The 20,693-nt window shown below is 41.6% G+C and overlaps 1 protein-coding gene across 1 annotated transcript in view; it reads right to left on the bottom strand.

Annotated features, from left to right (window-relative positions):
• WDFY4 (WDFY family member 4) overlaps window positions 1-20,693 on the bottom strand; it is a 249,490-nt gene that overhangs the window by 119,054 nt on the left and 109,743 nt on the right. The window contains exons 36-38 of the mRNA XM_056130445.1: window positions 18,257-18,378; window positions 17,707-17,892; window positions 16,393-16,529 (exon numbers count right to left, since the gene is read on the bottom strand). Coding sequence (XP_055986420.1) covers window positions 16,393-16,529; window positions 17,707-17,892; window positions 18,257-18,378 — 445 coding nt within the window. The remainder of the gene's footprint in view (window positions 1-16,392; window positions 16,530-17,706; window positions 17,893-18,256; window positions 18,379-20,693) is intronic.

The following is a 20,693-nucleotide window of genomic DNA, read 5'->3' as shown; positions in this document are numbered from 1 at the left end:
AATTTCACAATCCTTCCATATGAGACCATAATGAAACTGAGATGAAAAGAGAGGAGGCACTGCTCTCTCAGCTGCACACAGTTCTGTGCATTTGGGGGTGTAAACAACTCATTACATCGAATAACATTCTCATATTTAAATAGAAATAATTTTTGGAAACCTTTATTCCCTTCCATTTGCACAAGTAAACCATTTCATTAGACAATTATCAAAGAAGTGTTATTTAATCTCAGGAAAATGTTCTGGTGGATGTATGAAAGAACAGTACAGAATTAACCAAGCCACAGATGATAGTGTTCTCTAGGAATAATTAAGAGAATCAAAACAGTATTGTTGACAACATGTTTTCCATTTTATGCATGTATTTTAAAATGTGACCTTCTATAACATAAGTCTATGGTAGGCAGTTATTTTTATAATTTTTTAATATTTTAAAATATAATTCTGTAAAGGAAAAATAAGAAATGCTTCTTACTATCTGGGTCAAATATAGATTCTCTAACATCTAACTTTCTATGGCAGAGAAACAAGAGATAGTTTCCAACTAATTCCTTTGACTGGCCCACTCATGGAGGCAGGAGTGAAACTGTGACTGTGGGAGGAATTTCCACCCCCCAGGAGAGTGCACTGTCTCACTGGTCATACTGAATGCTCATCTTCCACCCAGGTACAGGCTGAGAATCTGAGGGATCTGATTTACTGTGACATGCAGTCAAATGACGAGTCACTGAGAACACCATGTCTATATAGGTTCTTCATAAGTGCCATTTAACCAGAATTATGAATAATCTTCCCTTCCCCAGCATGTCTCTGCAGAACCCCCACTGAGAAATGCAAACCCTGCCGAGGAAGTACTGCATGTGACTATGACTGCTCCCAGTTAGCCCCCACAATGAAACAGGCAACTCAAGAGCACTAACCATCTCTGTCACCAGGGCCTGGAAAACAGAGGCAATGGTCAAGATTTGGGAGACTGAAATAGAGCTAACAAACACTCAGCTGGGCCAAGTTCTCCCAGTTGGTCACTCTCTAGCCAGAATATATACACTCCATGTGGCCAAGATTCTTGCAATCCAACGAAGCCAGCAGACAATTGCAGATCCACGACAGTCAAGGGTAAAGAAGTGGGGTGCTTCGGCCTTCACTCCCATAACCATGTTTAAAGGTGAAATTCAGATTGTGAAATGGCCAATAAATAGAATATCACCTAGTTTGTCTATCACGCTGTGTCAACCTAAGATTGGTATGTTTGCCTTTAAGTGAGAGTTCTTAAAGAAAACTTGGTTTGAGTTAGATGAAGTGGCTAATGAACAAACAATTATATGCGATCCCTTTTTTGTTGGTAAATCATGTGCCAGGGGATAATGTTTGCCCATAAAATGTTAGCAGCTTGTTTTGAAGAAGCTACGATGTGTACCCAGTGACAAAAGACTTGGGGTCCACATTAGCCTGTAGGAGTGGAGATGGGAAGAGCAAAGGAGTTTTAGGAGACTGGACAACTCAGGACAGGAAATATTCTTTTCTCCAAATGCCCAGATAATTGCACTTCTCTCTGCTATGGAGGCACAGTCCCTGGATTCTTAATAAATGTCAAGCAATACCAGAGTAATAATCATATTTCCAGCAATAATGACAAACAACTGGTGCTCAGAGTGGGTGAAGAGGGACCAGATCACCACAGCGCAATTCATCTCTTGTTAAATTCACTCACATATTAATTTCGAAGATGAACGGTGGTTTCTAATTTGTCTGTTTTGAACTGTGATGTTTTTATTAAATTCAATCGTCATGAGTTCATGGAGAATGACTACTTTAAAAACAAACAAACGAACCCTCCTGTGGAGCAAAGGATGAAGTTTTAAGACTCAGGTATGGGCCTTCATGAGGAACCATCCTCCTCCTCCTCTCTGCCTTCCCCTGTGTGAGAGGAACGTGAGATCAGACAGATGGGGGTTGTCATCATGCTGACCTAGCTGAACTAAGCCTGGTCCCCCCTGTGTCTGTCAGCCTCATCCTTCCAGGTGGGGCTCACAAAGACAGCAATGTCCTCAGCAGCAGCAGAAAGTTGGAAGTTGCAGGAAGGGGTCTGGAGGGGATGGATACTGAGCACCTACCCTGAGGGTCTGCAACTCAAAAACTGCCTTCTCTTCAGCATAGATTGAGTCTTGAAAGACTGAATGATGCATCCCCTCCTCAAATTTATACATTGACACCTGACTCCTAGTGTAATAAAATGTGACTGTATTTGGGAAAAGGGTCTTTTCTAGCACATTATGAGACTGTGAGAATGAACCCCCAGTCCAGAGTACTTGATTATGGTAGCCACAGCAAACAGCCAGTTTCACTCCAAACTATGCCTGGGAGAAGACGGGATATTCTGATAAAATAAGGAAGAGGAAGTGATTTGAATAAAGACTAGGAGACTGAGGCAGGAGATGAATTCACAAAAGCTTCGTACACCAGGGCCATGGAGCTGAGTCTGCTAATAGATCGTGTGAGATAGGTTTGGGCCAGATATGTGCCATGATCTGCTCTGCTATGAAAGAGCACGGTGCAGAGTAAGCACCATGCTGGCAGGGGCTCTGCTTTGCTCTTCCTGTGACCAGATACTCAAGAATGTTTGCTTCTTGGAAGAAGCATTCGTGACGGCTGGGATATAGATGGAAGGATTCTCCAGCTTCCCACTCTATGACAGCAGCCTGAAAATACAGAGACAGTAAAGAGGCCCAATTCTAAGTCTTTTCCGGCTGCACATTTATGACTAATCCTCCAGGGGTTGACATCCTTTTATTATTACATTTCCTACCATATTTCTTTGTTTTATGACATGCATGCTCATCCACGGGTACCATGAATCCTCTGGGAGTGAGTGAGAGTACACACAAACAAAAAAATGAGTTGCTATCAAATGGACATGATACGCCAGCAGCTGACCCAAATGGCAGATGGTCACTATGAGGGGGGAGTTCTTGCTCACCAGCAACCTCCTACAGGTTCTACCTCTTTCCTCCTCCTCAAGTTCCCCCAAGTTCCCCCCAAGTAGTTGGACCTAGGTCCTCTCTCTCCAGGCATCTCTTGTGCCTTCTATGTAGACATGTTACATCACTACTATGTCACTCCCTTAAAAGGAAGGATTTTTAGACCCAGAGCCGTGCCTTTCTGCTCAGTATCATCTGACCTTTATGATCTGGAACAGGTAGAATATCAAGGAGCATGAGTGGAATATTCAGAGAAGAAATAGGAGCTTAGTAAATAAGAAGTATAGATAATATACAGAGTCACAGATAACTATTCTTTACTTATTCCTTCCCCAAACTTTATTCCAGAATTAAGAAAGTCACCTGAACACCATTTTTCTCATGATCAATAATATCAGAAAATGGATTCATTCAATCCCCTCCTCCTTGCCCCCTGGAGATATTCCTCTGAGTTCTTTGTGATCAATTCTGAAATCTTATGATAATGTGTCAACTGGCTTTTTCTTTTCTTCTGCTTTATTTTTTTTTTAGTATTTATTTTGGTAGGTAGAGAGTAAGTCCCTTTAATTCAAAAACTCACGTCCTGAAGTTCTGGATTTTTCTTCAATAATTTCCTCTTTTTATAGGACTACATTCAATCATATGTTGAACAGACTAATTCTCTCATTTTCCTATCTTTTCCAATTTTCTCTATGTTCTTAGCTATTTTCCTGATGTAATTTCAGCAATGACGCATTTTTTACTTGCAAATATCTTGTTCTCTTATTGTTCCTTTATGAGCCTCCATTTTACACATTGAAATGTTGCAAAAGTAATACCAATGAACATCTATACATACTTCTAGTTTAGCAACTGTTGTTTTCCACAATTGTTCTCTTATTTTCAGTCTATATATTTGCACTCTAGATTATTTTGGATTACAGATATTTTATCCCTAAATGTTTTAATAGAATGTAACTTCTAAAAACAAAGAAATTATTAAAATACAGTGATATTCCACTCAAGATACTTTTCTATGAATCAAAGAGATATTTTAGGTGGTGTCAGAGGAGTATGCTTTACATGACCAGGGACCCTTGTTAGGTCCCTGGAACCTCATGATCATCTAGATACTTCCAGAGCTGGCCCTGGTGGTCCCTGCATCACTAGGTGTGAATCTAGTGATTTAACTAGTACCATCCTCAAACCTTTGTATTGAACTATCCATTTGGGTTGGCTGAATATTACTAAGAGTGGCCTTAGGACCCTGAGAATTTCTTGGAAGAAAGTGAAAAACAGAAGAAATGTATTAAGCTGGAGAGACAGCTCAAAAAAGCTGGAGTGCATGCTCTGCAATGCAAGGTTCAGATTCTTAGCATTGCATGATCCCAAGTACTGTCAGGAGTAACAACCAAGCACAGGAAGGAAGGAAGGAAGGAAGGAAGGAAGGAAGGAAGGAAGGAAGGAAGGAAGGAAGGGAGGGAGGGAGGGAGGGAGGGAGGGAGGGAGGGAGGGAGGAAGAGCTAATACATAGTCCATATTCAGTTTTCACTAGTCCTCCCAACAAAGTTTTATATATTGTTTTTTTCTAGTTCAGATCTAATCAGTAACACTACATTGAATTTCTAGGCTTCCTAGTCTGTGTAGTGTAGTTAACATTTGTAAAATATCCAGACTTTTTGTTAAAAATGCCATTCAAGTGTGTCTAACTAGTTTTTCCTGAATATCAGATCCAGTAAAAACTTTTTTGATATAAATATGGTAACATGTTCAGTATTTTATTATTTGTGCAACTTGGAACACACTATTTTGTGAACTCCAGCAAATGTGTTTTCTGATGTAGAAAATTCAGCTCCAAAAGCAGCTCTTCCACTTCTCAAAGACCACTCTCCTCTTCCCTTTCTGAGCTCCAGGCTGCTGGACAGCCCTCTCTTCTCACTCATACAAGTTCATGCCCACCCCGAGCCTTGATTTATAATGAGCCCTTCTCAGGGACTCTCAGCATCATGATGTTGGATGGTTACTTCTTCTCATCTCCATGACTATTTGGAAAAACCTTCTTTGACCTTTCAATCACAAACCAGTCTCATTCATAAAAATCAGTCTCTAGTATATCATGGATTTCTTTCAGATTATATCGTATTACCTAAGAGTTCTCATTCGTTCCTTCCTGCTTACGGTCTATTCTCCTTCAAAGAGAGCTGGTGCTTGCTCTGTTACCCTGACCTGTGCAGCAGGATGGACTCCATAGACGGAGAATCATTGGTAAAAGTCTCTCTCACAAAGGCTGGTTCAATCTCCCTTCTGCATCACTCAAGGACTTCCATTACCTCCTTTAACACCCATAGTTTTACTAGTAAAGAAATTCTCACTGGAGGGCCCCCGAGCCCTACACCCAGTTCACCCAGGATGGTCTACCGTTCTATATCCAGCTGCCTCCGTGAGCTCTCCCCACTCCCGGCTCCCCTTCCTAGTCGCCAGGCCAAAGGACCGCATTTTCACCAACCCCCACCAACGACAGCAAAGAGAAGAAAATTTCAGAACTTCCTGATCTGAGACTTTGAAAGACTTTTTTAATTAACCAAAATGGTTTCTCATAATAGATGGGTCCCAGGGCGCGAGCGCGGCTGTAACTCACGTGGCAGGCACTTCGCGGCGGGGCTGGGAGTGGGGGGCCTAGCGGGTAGTGAATGGCAGAAACGCCTCAGGAGGGCCCCAGACTGATTCTTCACGACCATCTGCCGTTTTATCATTTATGTAGTTTGGGACACTCTGTCTTGTGAACTCTAAAGCATCTTTGCATTGATGAATACATTTAAGTTTTCATATTCAATTTTAAAGAACCAAAGGGGGTGGGGGAAGTGTTTCCCTGATCTTCAAGTCATGATTTTAAAAATCAGAAGCTTCTCATGGGACTAGGGTACTTTTCTTCAAGTACAACATCAATTTTTGGAATGTAGGTAGGTATACCTTGTATTTAGAAACCGAAAATGCAAAAGTACTTTACCTCAAAAGATATTTGGGTATACAATTAACCTTTAAAGAATTGAATCCCGTTTTTTTAAAAAAATTGACCCAGAATTTCTTTAAATGAGCAATTTCCCAAATTATATATATATTTCCCTCCCACTATACAACCCTTAGAAAAATCAATCTTTTGTGATTCTTCTTATAGAATCTAACTAGGGAGAGAAACAACCAAATCACAAAGATAGGGATTATATATTATTCATCTTTCTTAGCAGGAAACACTGTCTGTTCAATAAAGTTATGTGTTACTGGATTATACATGATTAAGTATTCAGATATATTAAAAATATAATGGGTTGATCTGCAAAATTGGACCTTGAGTTACTATGAAATATCCCTCAATGAAAGTTAACGTACATGGCCTATAAGCAAAATCAGTCTGACCTTGTAATAAGATAAAAATAAGAAAGGGAAGTAACTCAACAAATAATTAGAAGATGTCGATAGAGACTCAAGTTAACCTTTCAGCCCAAATATTGGGTAAAATCTTGGGGGCAGAGGAGATGAGCGTCTGTCCATAAGGACTTTTCAAAATTTTATTGAAACTTCATGTGCCTTTCAATGGGCAGACATTGTGACTACATGCTGTGAATATTTCACTGATGTATGGTACTTACATAACTTGTATGTTCTCCATTGGAGTGACTTCAAGCTACCATGTTTCTGCTAAATACAAAGTAAACTTTAGCATAATTTTTTTGTGTGATGCTTAATGTTCAAAGGCACAGCAGGGTTGGGGTGGCCCAGGGTTTTTGTTGAGCCCAGTGGTAGAGCCATTGTTCTTTGTCAGTTACAGAGAAGGAAATGACTAGGAGGCAGAACTAATCAAACAGGTGAGGAAGTGACAGAGGGGTGATTCGTTACATGTGTGGACTTTGCATCTCTCAGTAAATCATGAGAGACTTGACCACAACTTAAGAGTAAACGATTGAGAAAAATTACAAAAGAGGAAATTCTATCTGCCAAGTCGGGCAGATGTTTGGTGCGTATTAGGTGGCTATCATCATCTGATTTTAGCAACAGAATCCTTTGTCAGGGATCACATTCCACAGATTATGACTTGCTAAAGGAGCTGGGACAGAAGTCAAAGCCCATCCATAAATCACCCGCCTTTCTGTGAAGCACACAGCTTTCCTCAGCATAAGGCCACTGCCCACTGCATTTCAGCAGTCTCAAGTCCACCACTGGTCAGTGCACTAATGCCTGCCATCCAGCAGATCAGCCACTCTTTACTGGACTCTGCAAATACTTGCCTTCACTCAGTGATTAGAGCAGTTAGTGAGTCAATAAACTCTACTCATACCCAAGCCCTGACTTTAATCCTTCCAAGGGGACACGGATCAGTTAATTTAGGCCACTGTGTTCTCCTAACATTGATCTTAAACAGTGTTAACTCTAGACTGAAAGGCTCAAATTGGGTATCACTGAAACCCATCCCCGGAAAAATCCATCTGTAAAAGAAATTGGTGAGCTTCATTGTTGTCAGAAGAGGCTTTTCCTTCTCACCAAATAGGTGACATCCACTCAAAGTTCAGGGGCTCCTGCGTTTTCACGTGTAAAGATGGTGGAGGTCTATGACTACCAGGGGCTCTGAGCTCTCACAGTAAACTGCAAGCTTTAGAACAAGGTGAGCACTTCAGAGTTCCATCAGGGTTGTTTTAAGAATAAAATCAGGAGCTTGGAGCATGGTTGCTTCTATTTTAGGAGCCGCTTTTCAACTAAATAAATGTCTGGGGACACTGATGCTTCCAGAAGGGTTCCTAATCTAACATGTTTACTGTATGGACATTACAGTTATGAAATTTCATCAGAAATCCGGGAGCTGCCTGAAAAGGCAGAAATGTAAACTTGTAATCAAGAACAACCGGTTTGTCAGTGAGATTTGTACAGCCTCCTCTTCCCCACTACACCTGGACCTAAGTGCTAACTGCTCTCGGTAAGTCGTTAACTGCATTCCCCAGATTGAACCCGATGCAAAGGATTCATAAAAAGAACGGCCTAAAGATGCCTGGAAAGGACAAACTCCGCTAAGAATTTAAGTTATGGAAAGATTTCCTAGGAAATATAACTTAACAGTATTTTTGAATGCAGAGGATATAAAAACATTTTAATTAAAATGATCAAATAATAATAAAAAGCACTAGCCAATATATTAGCTATATACTGTCATAGAATACTACAAACTCACAATGATTCCAACATCTAACAACAGAGTGGCAACTTTAATATATACCATGAATAGCAAAATGTCTGCTTTTTATTGAAGAAAAAAACACAGAAACTATGTTGCTCTAAGCAGTTTTGAAATGAATATCTGATTCAAAACTTCCCCTGTGCATATAATCGCATACTAATTTACATTTTAATTACTTCCTAAGAAATCAAAAGCATTTGTTGACAGTAGAACATAATGTCAACTTCACGGTGCAGTGTTGGTGGATGCTTAATGAACTTAATTAGATAATTAGTGATGTTAATTATCCTTCTATTATGAAGATAAAGATGTCTCACAAATGATGCACTTGGTAAAGAAACATCATTAAAGGTATCGGTGTTTGCTTTGTTCACTTTTATTTTTCAAACTCCTGTAACAGGGACATGCAATAAATTAGCAATATTTAAGTCTTCTTTAAACTGGAAAAAGGAAAGTCTCGTTTTTTCTTCACTCCACACAGTGCTTTCCCTTTATTCCTGATACTGATGTTGTGTTGGTGTTTGCTACTGTTTAAAATCCATTATGTTTCCTTCTGGTGTGCAGTTTCTCCTTCAAAGGCAAAGGATCGTCTTCCCACCCACTTCTCTAACACACTGTTAAATGGAATTCTGGCTGCTAGAGAAATGTGATGGCTGAATTCTAATACCAATAATATGAAGAATTGGGTGTTTATGCATATGTACCTGAGGGCACAGTGTGTGAATCAAAGGAAAAAGAAAATGGAGTCAGGGTTCTGGCTGAGTTCCCAGACCACAAGGGGAAAAAATACTTTCAAAGTTATTTCACCCTATTCCCATAGTTCCAGACTGGTTGCATGCTCACCACACACACTACATCACATCCCAGTCAAATGCCACACCATTGTGGGGAAATCCTGCTTCCCACAGTGGGAAAACTTCAATGTTCTGGTTGCAACTGTTAGAGCAAGGATGCCTGTAAGATCAAAGATTCTGGTTCATGCTTACATAGACTTCACTTTCACTTCACTTTCACTTGAAATGAAAAAGGAATCTTTGGAGATTTAAGAAGTGAAATAGTCAGAGAGGCAAAAAAAAAGTACAGTCAAAATGACATCTGCACTTGGATGTTCATTGCTAGCTGCACTGTTCTCAATAGCCAAAATTTGGAAAAGAAACCCAAGTGTCCAAGAACAGATGGCTAGCTAAAGAAACTTTGGTACATCTACACAATGGAATACTATGCAGCTGTTAGAAAAGATGAAGTCATGAAAGTTACATACAAGTGATTCTACATGGAAAGTATAATGCTAAGTGAAATGAGCCAGAAAGAGAGGGAAAGACATAGATTGCACTCATCTGGGGAATATAAAGTAACAGAATGGGAGATGAACACCCAAGAATAGTTGAGATAAGTACCAGGAGGTCTTCCATGGCTTGGAAGCCAGCAGCACATGCTGGGGTAAAGTCAGCTCAGATAGAGAAGGGAACACGAAATAAAGGATGTTTGGAAGATTCACTCGGGATGCGAGATGCATGCTGAAAGTAGACAATAGACCAAACACGATCGCCTCTCAATACCTATATTGCAAACCACAACACCCTAAAGGAAAGAGAGAGCAAAAGGAAATGCCCTGCCACAAAGGCGGAGTGGGGTAGGGGGGTGGGGGATGGGAGGGCTACTGGGAACATTGGTGGTGGAGAATGGGCACTGGTGGAGGATTGGTGGGTACTTGATCATTGTATAACTGAAACCCAAGCACGAAAGTTTGTAAATCTACAACTGTACCTTATGGTGTTTCACTAATAAATAAGTGAAATAGTAAAAATGGTAATCATATTACTATTATTTTAAAAAGTAATAATGGCTTCTCCATTGTTTTCTTTCTTGCCCTCAAAATAACAATCAGAGCAGATGTTACAAAGTCCTTTTCTGGAAGTAGCACTGGTCCAGACACAACAAGAAAGAGCTCCAGAATCGGGTTAGGGAGAGTGGCATGTGTTTTAGGGCCAGTTGTCTCAGGAAAGCATGGAGAGAAAGCACACCACAATGAAAAACACCAAGATTCATTTGGCAGAATGTCTAAATTACAACACTTACATCAGTGGAAGGATCTACACATTTGCTTTTCCAAGTTGATTTGCTTTTATTCCTCTCACAGAATTCTGTTACTTATACATCACTCTTTCCATCACCCAACACTGCTGGGTTTTCCAAAAACACAGCATTGTGATTTTTTATGATTTCAAGTTTTCTGAATCTCTTTCTTCCTCTCTCTGATGTAATGTTTTTGTCCCACTAATCTATTTCTCTCCATTTGCTGGCACCGGTTGCCCTTGATATTGTGCAAGCAAGAATATATGACAAAGCTGCCCCCCTCTATCTTCTTTTTCCCTTCCATTTGTGAGTTCCACGCCAGTTCAGGTGATCTCTTGTCTCCTCCAATACCATATGAAATTTCTAAAACATTTAAATCTTTAAAAATTTGTGTGGCAGCTTTCTGAATGTCTGATTTTTCAACTTTCCTACAAACACTTAAAGACCTTTCACTTGGGGCCTCAGGGTGTGGCTCCAGTGATCAGGAGTTCACCTTGCAAATGTGAGCCTCTATATCTCCCTAGTACAGTCTTCCCAGCATCACCAGGTATGGCCCTGTGTTACCTGTGCCCTAACTCCAGCTACCCTGATTAAAATCTTGGATTTTAACACTTTTACAATAGAACATCTTTAGGGATTCTAACTTCTGTTTCCATAATTGCATTTAAGCTTCCTGGGTGGTTACCCTCTACTCAACCACTGACTTCCCCTGAATTTCAGCGCTCATTCAATTCCTTCCTAATTTCAAAAATCTCTTCTCAGATGGGTTGAGTTATAGACTCAAGAATCCATTATCCCATGAGGGGAGTAAAATCTCCTTCAAGTCTGTTCACCCCTGAAGCCTGGAAGCTTATGTCCTCTTGCAGATCTCCTTGGCCCTTCTACCCCTTCCTCCAACAGGGCAAAAAAGGTGCACAAGCTTCTCCAATGCTCAATATGCCTACAGACTCTGCAAGACCCTCAACTGCAGGAGACTAATACAAAAACTCAGGCGAGTAGGGACAGGAATGGCTCGATCACTTCCCCAGTGGCTACTAATGCCTTCCACTCTGAACACTTGCTTCCTTCTCTGCACTTTTTATCTGGGCTTCATGATTTCTTCAAAGGGAAAATAAATATGCAGAAACATTTAAGAAGGAAATGATAGGATGTCTGGGAGGTTGCTTCACAGTTATTCTCTGCAGCGGGAGAAAGCGGGAAGTGATAGAGATGAGAGCAGATTGGCCATGAGTTGAAAATTTTGGAAAGTTAACTGATGGGTAGATACATGGAAATTGTTTTATTTTTTTCTACTTCTTCATATTCTTACAGCTTTCACTTTGGGTTTTAGAAGAGATAATAGGGGAAGTACTCCATGTGGAGGGTCCAAAATGCCATTTCCTTGTCAGGGACCTGAACCTGTTGTCCTATGTACTCAGCCAGGGTCAGAGTTGTTCCATTGTTAGGGTGGGACACAGAATACCTGGGCATGTATTCAAGGAAAGAGCCAACAGTAGGTCCATAGCCATGCTGCCCACACTGAGAAACCCCCACTGAGAGCCTTCCTGGAAATTCCAGTCTGTTAGAGTGGCAGGAGGCTTGCCCCAGGACAGACAAAAAGTCTTCAGGGTGGATTGGAACAAATATTCTGGTCTTGCAGCAAGTCCAGTGCTATTTAAAAATCCTTTCACTCCCATCTGTTCATCCTCATCTATCCTTATTTTCTTGTTTGCCCCATTCAAACTTTGAAAAATAGCAACTGGAAATTTACTCTGCCCTCACCAAAAATTATGACAAACAAGATGGACTCTGGGCTCCACCCTCCTCCTGGAGGTCTAACTCTGTGAGAAGCCTCGTAAGTATTGCTTGGAGATTGGGAGTAACCCACTATACCCTCTGTGCTACAGCTGTCCACACATGTGCAGTTGCTTTCAGGAATAAAATGACCACGCTGTGCCAAACAAGACAGGAGTCAGAAGGCTGTCCCCACAAAGAGGCTCCCCCAGGCCCTATAGAGATCAGTCTCTTTAGGTGACTCAGCACTCCTAACCACTTTTTCTAACTTGTTTCTCACAGTGTCTACAGAGTCCAGCAAAACCCTCCAAACCCCTCACCTCACACCCTCTTCCCCTCTCTGCTCACTGCCTAATTTCAAAAGCCTGTCCTGGCTTGAATCTCCTTTGTTCCCTTTTCCTACCATTGGGGAATTAGAATCTTTCTTGGGTGTCTTTTGATGTCCATTGCTGTAACCACAACAGTTTCCTCCTGTTCCCCAACCAGATTCCTGCCTTAAGGTGATAACCTCCAGTCAAATTTGTATGCACAGAAATGTGCCATTCCCCTGCTTAAACTCCATCTGTGGACCATGCTCCAACCTGACCTGACCTCTGTACCAGCTGCAGCCCCAGATGGTCACTCCCCTGCCCTGCGTGTACTTCATACCCACTCGAGCATCATGCCCCTTCGAACCCTATGTCAGCACCTGTGTCACATAATTCTGTATTTTCTGTGCCAATGCTTAAAAAGAAACATTTGCTGTGTAAAAATAATTTGGAATATCAGAAAAGTTATAAGGAGACATGTCTAGGGAGTTCTCATCAACCCCCGACCCAGGTTTTCATAATGCTAACATGGCACACCATGAAGGTATATCGGTCAAAACAGAAGTCAACATTGGTTGTCATGCTTTTTCCAACTAGTTTTTGAACAAATAAGTCTGATAGAGATCAGGTGAGCAAAGCTGAGTCCATTGCTATGAAGAAGAAGGACTGGCCCAAGTACACGCTAGATTTCCCCCAAGCTGAGGGTAGACATAGTGACCTCACTTCCAAGACACCCTCACTGACACTTGTAACCTCATGAGAATGCAAGATCCCAGCCATCATGCCCTGATAGAGCCCCATATGTTGTGACTTCACAATTTGTCCCCAGAAGGGACTATAATGACGGTCAGGAGAAGAAGAAGGAAAGGCATCGATCGCACCAGCCTTGCCTCAAAGTTCAGCTCACCTGCCAGGAAGAAAATATTTTCCACTGAACACGGAGATAGGTAAAAGGAATTAAGATTCCTGCATAACACGTCTCACTCCAAGGAACAATTTATCAGTGCTATAGAGCTGTCAGCAGCTGACATGATAAGGAATAACACCAAATGAATAATGTTTCCTCCAAAACCAACTCCTTTAATTACAAGCCTCTTCTTTCCAGAAGAGAGACAGAAGAGGCAGAAACACCAATTTCATGCACTTGTGCCTGAATAATGTCTCCATGCTGCTTTTTCCAGATGGCGACCTTCTCACTGGAGGGACTAATGATGTGGGCATATTTAGGGAAAAACCAATAACGAAGTCTTTAACCTTCAACAACAAAAAACGTGTTGTACAAAATGTTCCTTGGGATACATTAGAAAATATCAATTACATTGCTCACTGAGGTGTAATCAGCTGTAATAATCAAAATTAATTTTTAAAAATAATTAAACAGACCCCAGGGCAAATAGTTGATGCTCTTATCCTATGACATCACAGTGTACATATGTACCTGAGAAGTTGTGCCTTCTGTTAGCACAAAGGCCTCTCGTGAGGATGAGTGATAGATGCAGAGTCTGCAGGCTGGCGCCTCTTGGCCCAGCAAAGGGGGGGGGGATTTTACCCTTGCTCCACATAGTGTTGGCCTCATTCTTCTCCAGGCTTCTCTGTACCAGGCATAACGCCCAACCCAGACCAAGGCACTAAGCTAAGCAAAGATGCAGCTAAATTAGAAAAATGGAAACACAGTCCACTTTGATGCAGAAGTGGCTTGTCTTTGATCCATGAGATCATAACCATGGTAGAAAGGATAAGTAAATCAGGGTAACTGGAAAGTGGGGGTCAAATCAGAAGGAAGGAGCCAGAGACAGGGATGTGTGCATGTACATGTGTGCCTACACATGTGGTTTGTAGAAATTGACCCCATGGGGTATGTGCGGTTGCTAACCCCAAGTGTGGTTAGCAAAGTTGGACCACACATTTCTCTCTGAGCTTCCAAGCACTCAGATCAGAGAGGAGAATGTTACAGAGAGAACTGCTGTGAGCCACAGAAATCTCCTGTGGCTTCTCTCTCCTGCTGGACACTAGCACAAGCCTCCCATGGTGCCTTTGCCTGACCTTAGTTCTGAACACCAATGACAAGCCAGTCAGGTCTCGTTCTGGTCTTCCCTTCTTTGTTTCTCTGAAATCTATTACTCCAGAAGCTTGAAAAGAGAGTCCCCTTCCCTGATGGCATTCTTCTCTTTGGTATTTTAGCCCTCTTCCCTTCAATTCATACCACAAGTGTACAACAAATTCGCAGGGACAGCAGAGCCCTGACTTTAAGCTGGTGGGATTCAGATTCAACTTCACCTACCAAGTGAAGAGGGCAGAGTTGAAGTCTACTCTGTCTGGCAAGTGTTGATTCCATCCCCTTCTAGAGCTCCTTTTCACAATGTCTCAGGGTGATTTGTCCCATGGTAGAACCAGGAGAGAAAGTGAATCACCCAAGGAGCCTCAACCCCAAGGCTCTGTCCACTCACTGACTACTGTCTGCCTCCACATAAGACTGTAACCCAGCATTAGAAGACCTAATAATTTTTTTTCGCTTTTTGAGTTACATCCAGCAATGCACAGGGGTCACTCCTGGCTCTGCACTCAGGAATTACCCCTGGCGATGCTCAGGGGCCATATGGGATGCTGGGAATCAAACCTGGAATCAAACACCCTACCCTCTGTGCTATTGCTCCAGCCCCAAAGACCTAATAATTTTTCCCCATAAAATTCAGCAATATTTTCTGATCTTCCATCTTGCAGAACCTTGCCATTTTCCCACCAGGTGAGGTCTATTTCATTCCTCTTGAATCTGGAGTGAACTTTATGCCTGTTTTGGTGAAAGGATTATAGCGGAGGTGATGCTGCATGTTTCCCAAAGCTAGATCCTAAAGGAAATGTGGCATCAGCTAACAAGATGACACACACTCTCTCTCTTCTCTCTTCTCTTTCTCCCTCCCTCCCTCTCGTTCCTGCTCTCTTCCTTTCTCATTATCTCACTCTCTTTTCTCGACCAACATAAAAATTAACCCTTGAAACCAATCTGCCAGGTTGTGAGGCAGCCCACATAGGACATTAGGAGAGAGTGTGTAGGCAAAGGTTCAGGGGATCGGGCAACAGCTTTGGCTAAGGTCTCAGACTTTAGCTGGCAATAGCCACCAGACAGGTGAGCAAAGATCCTTCTGATGACCCCAGCAGCAGAGGCCCCAACTAACTCTGAGTACAAACAACCTGAGCCAATTCCTTTACTGTAATATCATGGTTACTCAAAGTCATTGCTGGAGCCACTGAGCTTTGATTGGTTTGTTCTACAGTCTTAGACAAATGAATGAGAGAACCACAATGGCTCTTCTCCACACAATCAAGTGGACCCATCACTGTGACTGTTGGCAGTGGCACCATTTCTGTGTCCCTTTCCTGAGCTCAAACACCAAGCTCTTTCTCACCTGTGGGCTTGTGCTGTCTGAGCACAACTGATGTTAAAGAAAAATAGGAACAGGGATTGGTTTGGATTTGAGGTGTAGATAAGGGAGAGCACACTTGATGATGCATAGGGTACCATGAGTCCCTGGGATTATGAACCTAGGGCTCCCACTTGCAAAGCATGTGCTCTGCCCCTTATACCTATAATCCAAGCCTTGGTATGGTTTTTAATACCAAAAGAAATAGCTGCTGTTGGCATTCAAGGAGAGCCCGTAATTACTTCAAGTTCTTACAAGCCTAAGATCAGGCTTCCCTAGATACACTCTCAATTGGTAAGTCACACTCATAAAGCTTTATATAAGAACATGGATTCAGAGGGCTGGAGCAATAGCACAACAGGTAGGGCGTTTGCCTTGCACGCGGCCGACCTGGGTTCAATTCCCAGCATCCCATATGGTCCCCCGAGCACCGCCAGGAGTAATTCCTGAGTGCATGAGCCAGGAGTAACCTCTGTGCATTTCCAGGTATGACCCAAAAAGCAAAACAAAAACAAAAAAAACAAAGACAAAAAAATGGAATCAGGTAACTTTCAGTGATGACAGAGAAGAGGGACAATCGTGATGTTTTCAGTCAAATGCCTGATATTTTCCTAAGGAGGTAGAATCAGACTCACCTCTGTCTTGCATTCAGGGTCCTTGGTCTGCCGTCCAGGCATCAGCCTCATGGCCGAAGACAAGCTTTCACTCCACAGAGCAACTTTGCTATGGTGACCAACACTTGAGCGACTGGACAGTGCCTTCTTCTCAGATGCTGGGAGAGGGAGAAAAGGCTGTCAGGGCCGAGTTTGAAAGGAGAGCATATACTTATAAGGTTGGCTCATCTTTTAGTGGACAAGCCATCCCGCCTGCCTTCAATAAGAAAATAAGCCCTCACTGAAAATATAGTGGGCTTTGGGGGTCACCAGACATGACTTAGGTTTCATAGCTCGTGCCTTGAAATGAGAGGTTGGACAACTTAGCTAAAGTTCCTGAGTTCCTTTGTTCTTACTCTGTATAGTGTGAATGCTCTTATCCTCATAGTGAGAATAATAGTATTTAATTTAGTGCTGTGGCATGGAAAATAAGTAGAAATCACTTATAACATTGGTCTTCAAATATCGAAAGTTTTCAAAGTATTTTTGTCGGCAAAAACAAAGGTTTATCTCACCCTTTTCATCACTCTATGCATGCACAAATCTCTTTTCTAAAATCAATATGATATTCTGACTTCAAATTGTATGCAGTGTCATATTTTTCACATGCATGCAAATTGGCCAGAATTAATTTGAAGTCAATTAAATAAAAGACTATCACAGCAGCCGGTCTGAAATGATACACATGGAAATAACCAGTGCTGGAGTCACTACTAGAAGAATTGGAAGAAGTATATGAGCCATGCTTCGAAATCTCTTTAAGACCAAAATTAAAATCTCATTCCTATTGCACTAAATTCTATTTATACTACTCCAACAAATATGAGGGTAAGATGGCAGGCCATTGATAGGATGCAAGGGACACGAATGTTTTGTGATGAGGACTTCCACAAAGAACCTGAGGTTTCAGGTCACTCCATGATTTGGTGCAAGGTTTCAAAGTTGGCAGGTGAATATCAGAGCGGCTCTAGGACCTTAAGTTCCATAACCTAGGATACAACTATGATAGACTCTCTCCCAAGATAGTGCTGGAATCTACTTGCTTCATCATCACCTCTGACTTCTCTCCTTTTATTCAACCCAAAATGCAAAGAATCATGTGTGTGTGTATTGTGTGTGTGATTTTGTGTGTATATGTAAAGATTCATGAGGTTTTTGTGATATAACTCCTATCTACCAAAGACTTAATAAAGAATATCTAGGTAGAAAAGACACTGAACCCCCACTGAAACCTTGGAAAAATTTGGCTCTATGCACCCCAGAATTTCCATTCCCCAGAGCCAAGTGGGCAGAGACCTAGATAATGCTGCCAGGCCTTTATCATCGTCTCCTCCCAGAGTGGAGTGACCTCCTCAATCTTCACTTCACTGTCTCCAGGCTTCACACAGATATCCATCTTAAAGTTGTCTTCTAGCTCCTGCCGCCTCTGTGCCGTGAACTGCTGCCAGAGAGTCTGTGCCATCTTTTGGATGTTCTGCTGGACTAATAAAGAGCACAGCAGAGTCAGCACAGCCTGAGAAGTGAAATCAATTCACAGTGAGAGCCTCTAGAATTTTAGTAAATATACTACATTTTTTATTCTGATCAAGTCTTTCAGAGCTTTCTCTTATCTATCCTTTCCTCCATTTAATTTCTATTAAGTGATGATTATTCCAATTATATTCTCTACTGGGTTACCTGCTATGCTATTATACTACTCTGAGAGAGACATCTTAGGACCTCTTCCGACCTTTGAGAATAGCCTTAGTATTTGGTTTCTTATCTTGGGTAGGATAAACTGGAGAATTCAATGCTAGCAGTTACCACTGTCAATCTACTCTCTGAAAATACAACAAATAAAATGTACCGTCACTCAAACTTGGAAGGTCGTCCCCTGTTTTTTCTCTGACTTCTTCATTTGGAAAAAGAAATACTTGATGATAAGGAGTCATTCTTGGCTTGGGATCCAATCCAAATCCTTCTGGAAAACTAGCAGATGAGATATTTTTCACTATAAACTCATTTCTTTGGTAGAAACAATTTCATTGTTCTTTATTGCAATCATTCTCCAAAATCATTACAAAGCAAGATAATAAAAAAATTGTCTATGTTACAGAAATTCCTTTATAACAACTTTAGCAACAGATATTACAATATAACCTTTTAGAAAAACACTTTTTTTGAATGGGGCACACCCAGTGTACTCAGAGCTTACTTCTGGTTCTGTACTCAGGGGACCAAGTGGTGCTGCCAAGAACTGAACCAGGACCTCCTAAATGAAAGGGATGCACTTTGGGGTTTTTTTAATTTTTTTTTAATTTATTTTATTAAAATTTTTTTAATAGTGAGACATCATGAGGTACAGTTGCAGACTTACACATTTTTGTGCTTGGGTTTCAATTATATAATGATCAAATATCATCCCTCCACCAGTGCCCACTTCGCACCACCACGCATCCCAGTATCCCTCCCACCTCCCATACCCCCTATCCCACCCTGACTCTGTGGCAGGGCATTCCCCTCTGTTCTCTCTCTCCTTTTGGGTGTTGTGGTTTGCAAAAGAAACATTGAGTGGCAATCATGTTTGGTCTATAGTCTACTTTCAGCATGCTTCTCCCATCCTGGGAGGATCCTCCCAACACCTTTATTTGGTGTTCCCCTCTTTATCTGAGCTCCCTTTTCCCTAGTATGTGTGGTTGGCCTCGAATTCATGGAGTAGAATTCCTGGTACTAATCTCGGCCATTCTTGGGTATTAGTTTCCTATTTTGTTACTTTATGTTTCCCAGATGAATGCAATCTTTCTATGTCTATCCCTTTCTTTCTGAGTCATTAAGGGATGCACTTTGGACTTTGAGCTATCCCAGTCCCCAAACACCTTCTTTAACTCCTATCTTTTTCATTCTACTCATGCTCCCAAGAAAATCCCTTGGAACTCTCTTCTGGCCTCTCTACCATAAAAACTGGTCATTTTTCCTTGCTGTCCCCAAAAGCACTGAACTCTGTATTTATTGTCGCTGATCTCATTCCCCCTGGAAGGATGCCTTGATTGGCTTCATGGGCCTGCAACCTGTGCATCTGTAAAGGTCTTCTTTCTAAACACCCCATGCTTTGGATCTTCTGCCACTCTTTTGACATTCTTAGTCATGTTTTAGCAGGTCTCTGCATTTTTATTTTGCCAGGGCCCTGCAGAACATGGATCCGGCTGATTTAAGTAGGGCACAGATGTTTACAAATTCGATTCCCTGTGAACTCTACCCCGGGTCGCCTCTTGTCATGTCCACATGCCTCTTCTCTGAGCCCTTCAGCCAGCCAAACAATATCCTCAGTGTAAGCTGTGGATTGATCCAAAACTGACAAAGATGGAAACTTTTAAAAATACCAGGATATGAGAATAAAATTCTTAAAATTCATAGACTAAAGTCTCTGTGGATGGTAGACTATTTCTTGCTAATGGAGGGATCTGGGGAGAGTGGAACCTCGAGCACACTGCATAATCTTTCTGTTCTTCTCACCTATGTTTTCAGTGTGAAGGGGGCCAAATTATTAAAGTACAGGAAAGAAAAAAATTATCCCAGGTGAGTCCAGACACAAAAGAAATAACCTTATTTCAAACTGTAGCACTGTAGCACTGTCCTCTCTTTGTTCATTGATTTGCTCAAGCGGGCACCAGTAACATCTCCATTGTGAGACTTGTTACTGTTTTTGGCATATTGAACATGCCACAGGTAGTTTGCCAGGCTCTGCCATGCAGGCGAGATACATTCGGTAACTTGCTGGTCTCTCCAAGAGGGGTGGAGGACTTGAACCCGGGTCGGCCGTGTGCAAGGCAAACGCCCTACTCGCTGTACTATAGCTCCAGCCCTATTTCAAACTACTTTAAAAAATGCCACTCTTGGGTTAGTAGTGTCTTCTGATGCTTCCCAGAGTTTTAAGAAAAATTGGCTCTAGTGTTTTGTAGCATTTAATGATGATCTAGAGGAGGACAGGAGATAATACAGTGGGCAGGGTGCTTTCCTGACAAGCAGCTAACTCCATCTAATCCCTGGATCTACATGTCATGCCCTACAGTCCAAAAATAACATCAATAAAAACAAAAAATGGTGGTAAACTAAACAAGATTTGAGGCATCTTTTCTCAATCACTCAAATGTAATTATACTAATAAGTATAATCAAGAAAAAAAGTATAAGAGCACAGTATAATATCCCATTGTCTTCTCCTCTATACTCAACATGGTTCTGCTAATAAGAGATAATACAATGCCATGGCACAGGTGATGCATAAGTCCTGCCATGCTCAGAAAA

The sequence above is a fragment of the Sorex fumeus genome, unplaced genomic scaffold (genome assembly GCF_029834395.1).
Source record: "Sorex fumeus unplaced genomic scaffold, SorFum_2.1 ptg000078l, whole genome shotgun sequence".
Lineage (NCBI taxonomy): Eukaryota > Metazoa > Chordata > Mammalia > Eulipotyphla > Soricidae > Sorex > Sorex fumeus.
Note: the sequence above shows the minus strand (reverse complement) of the source record. Positions and strands in the feature narration are given on the sequence as shown.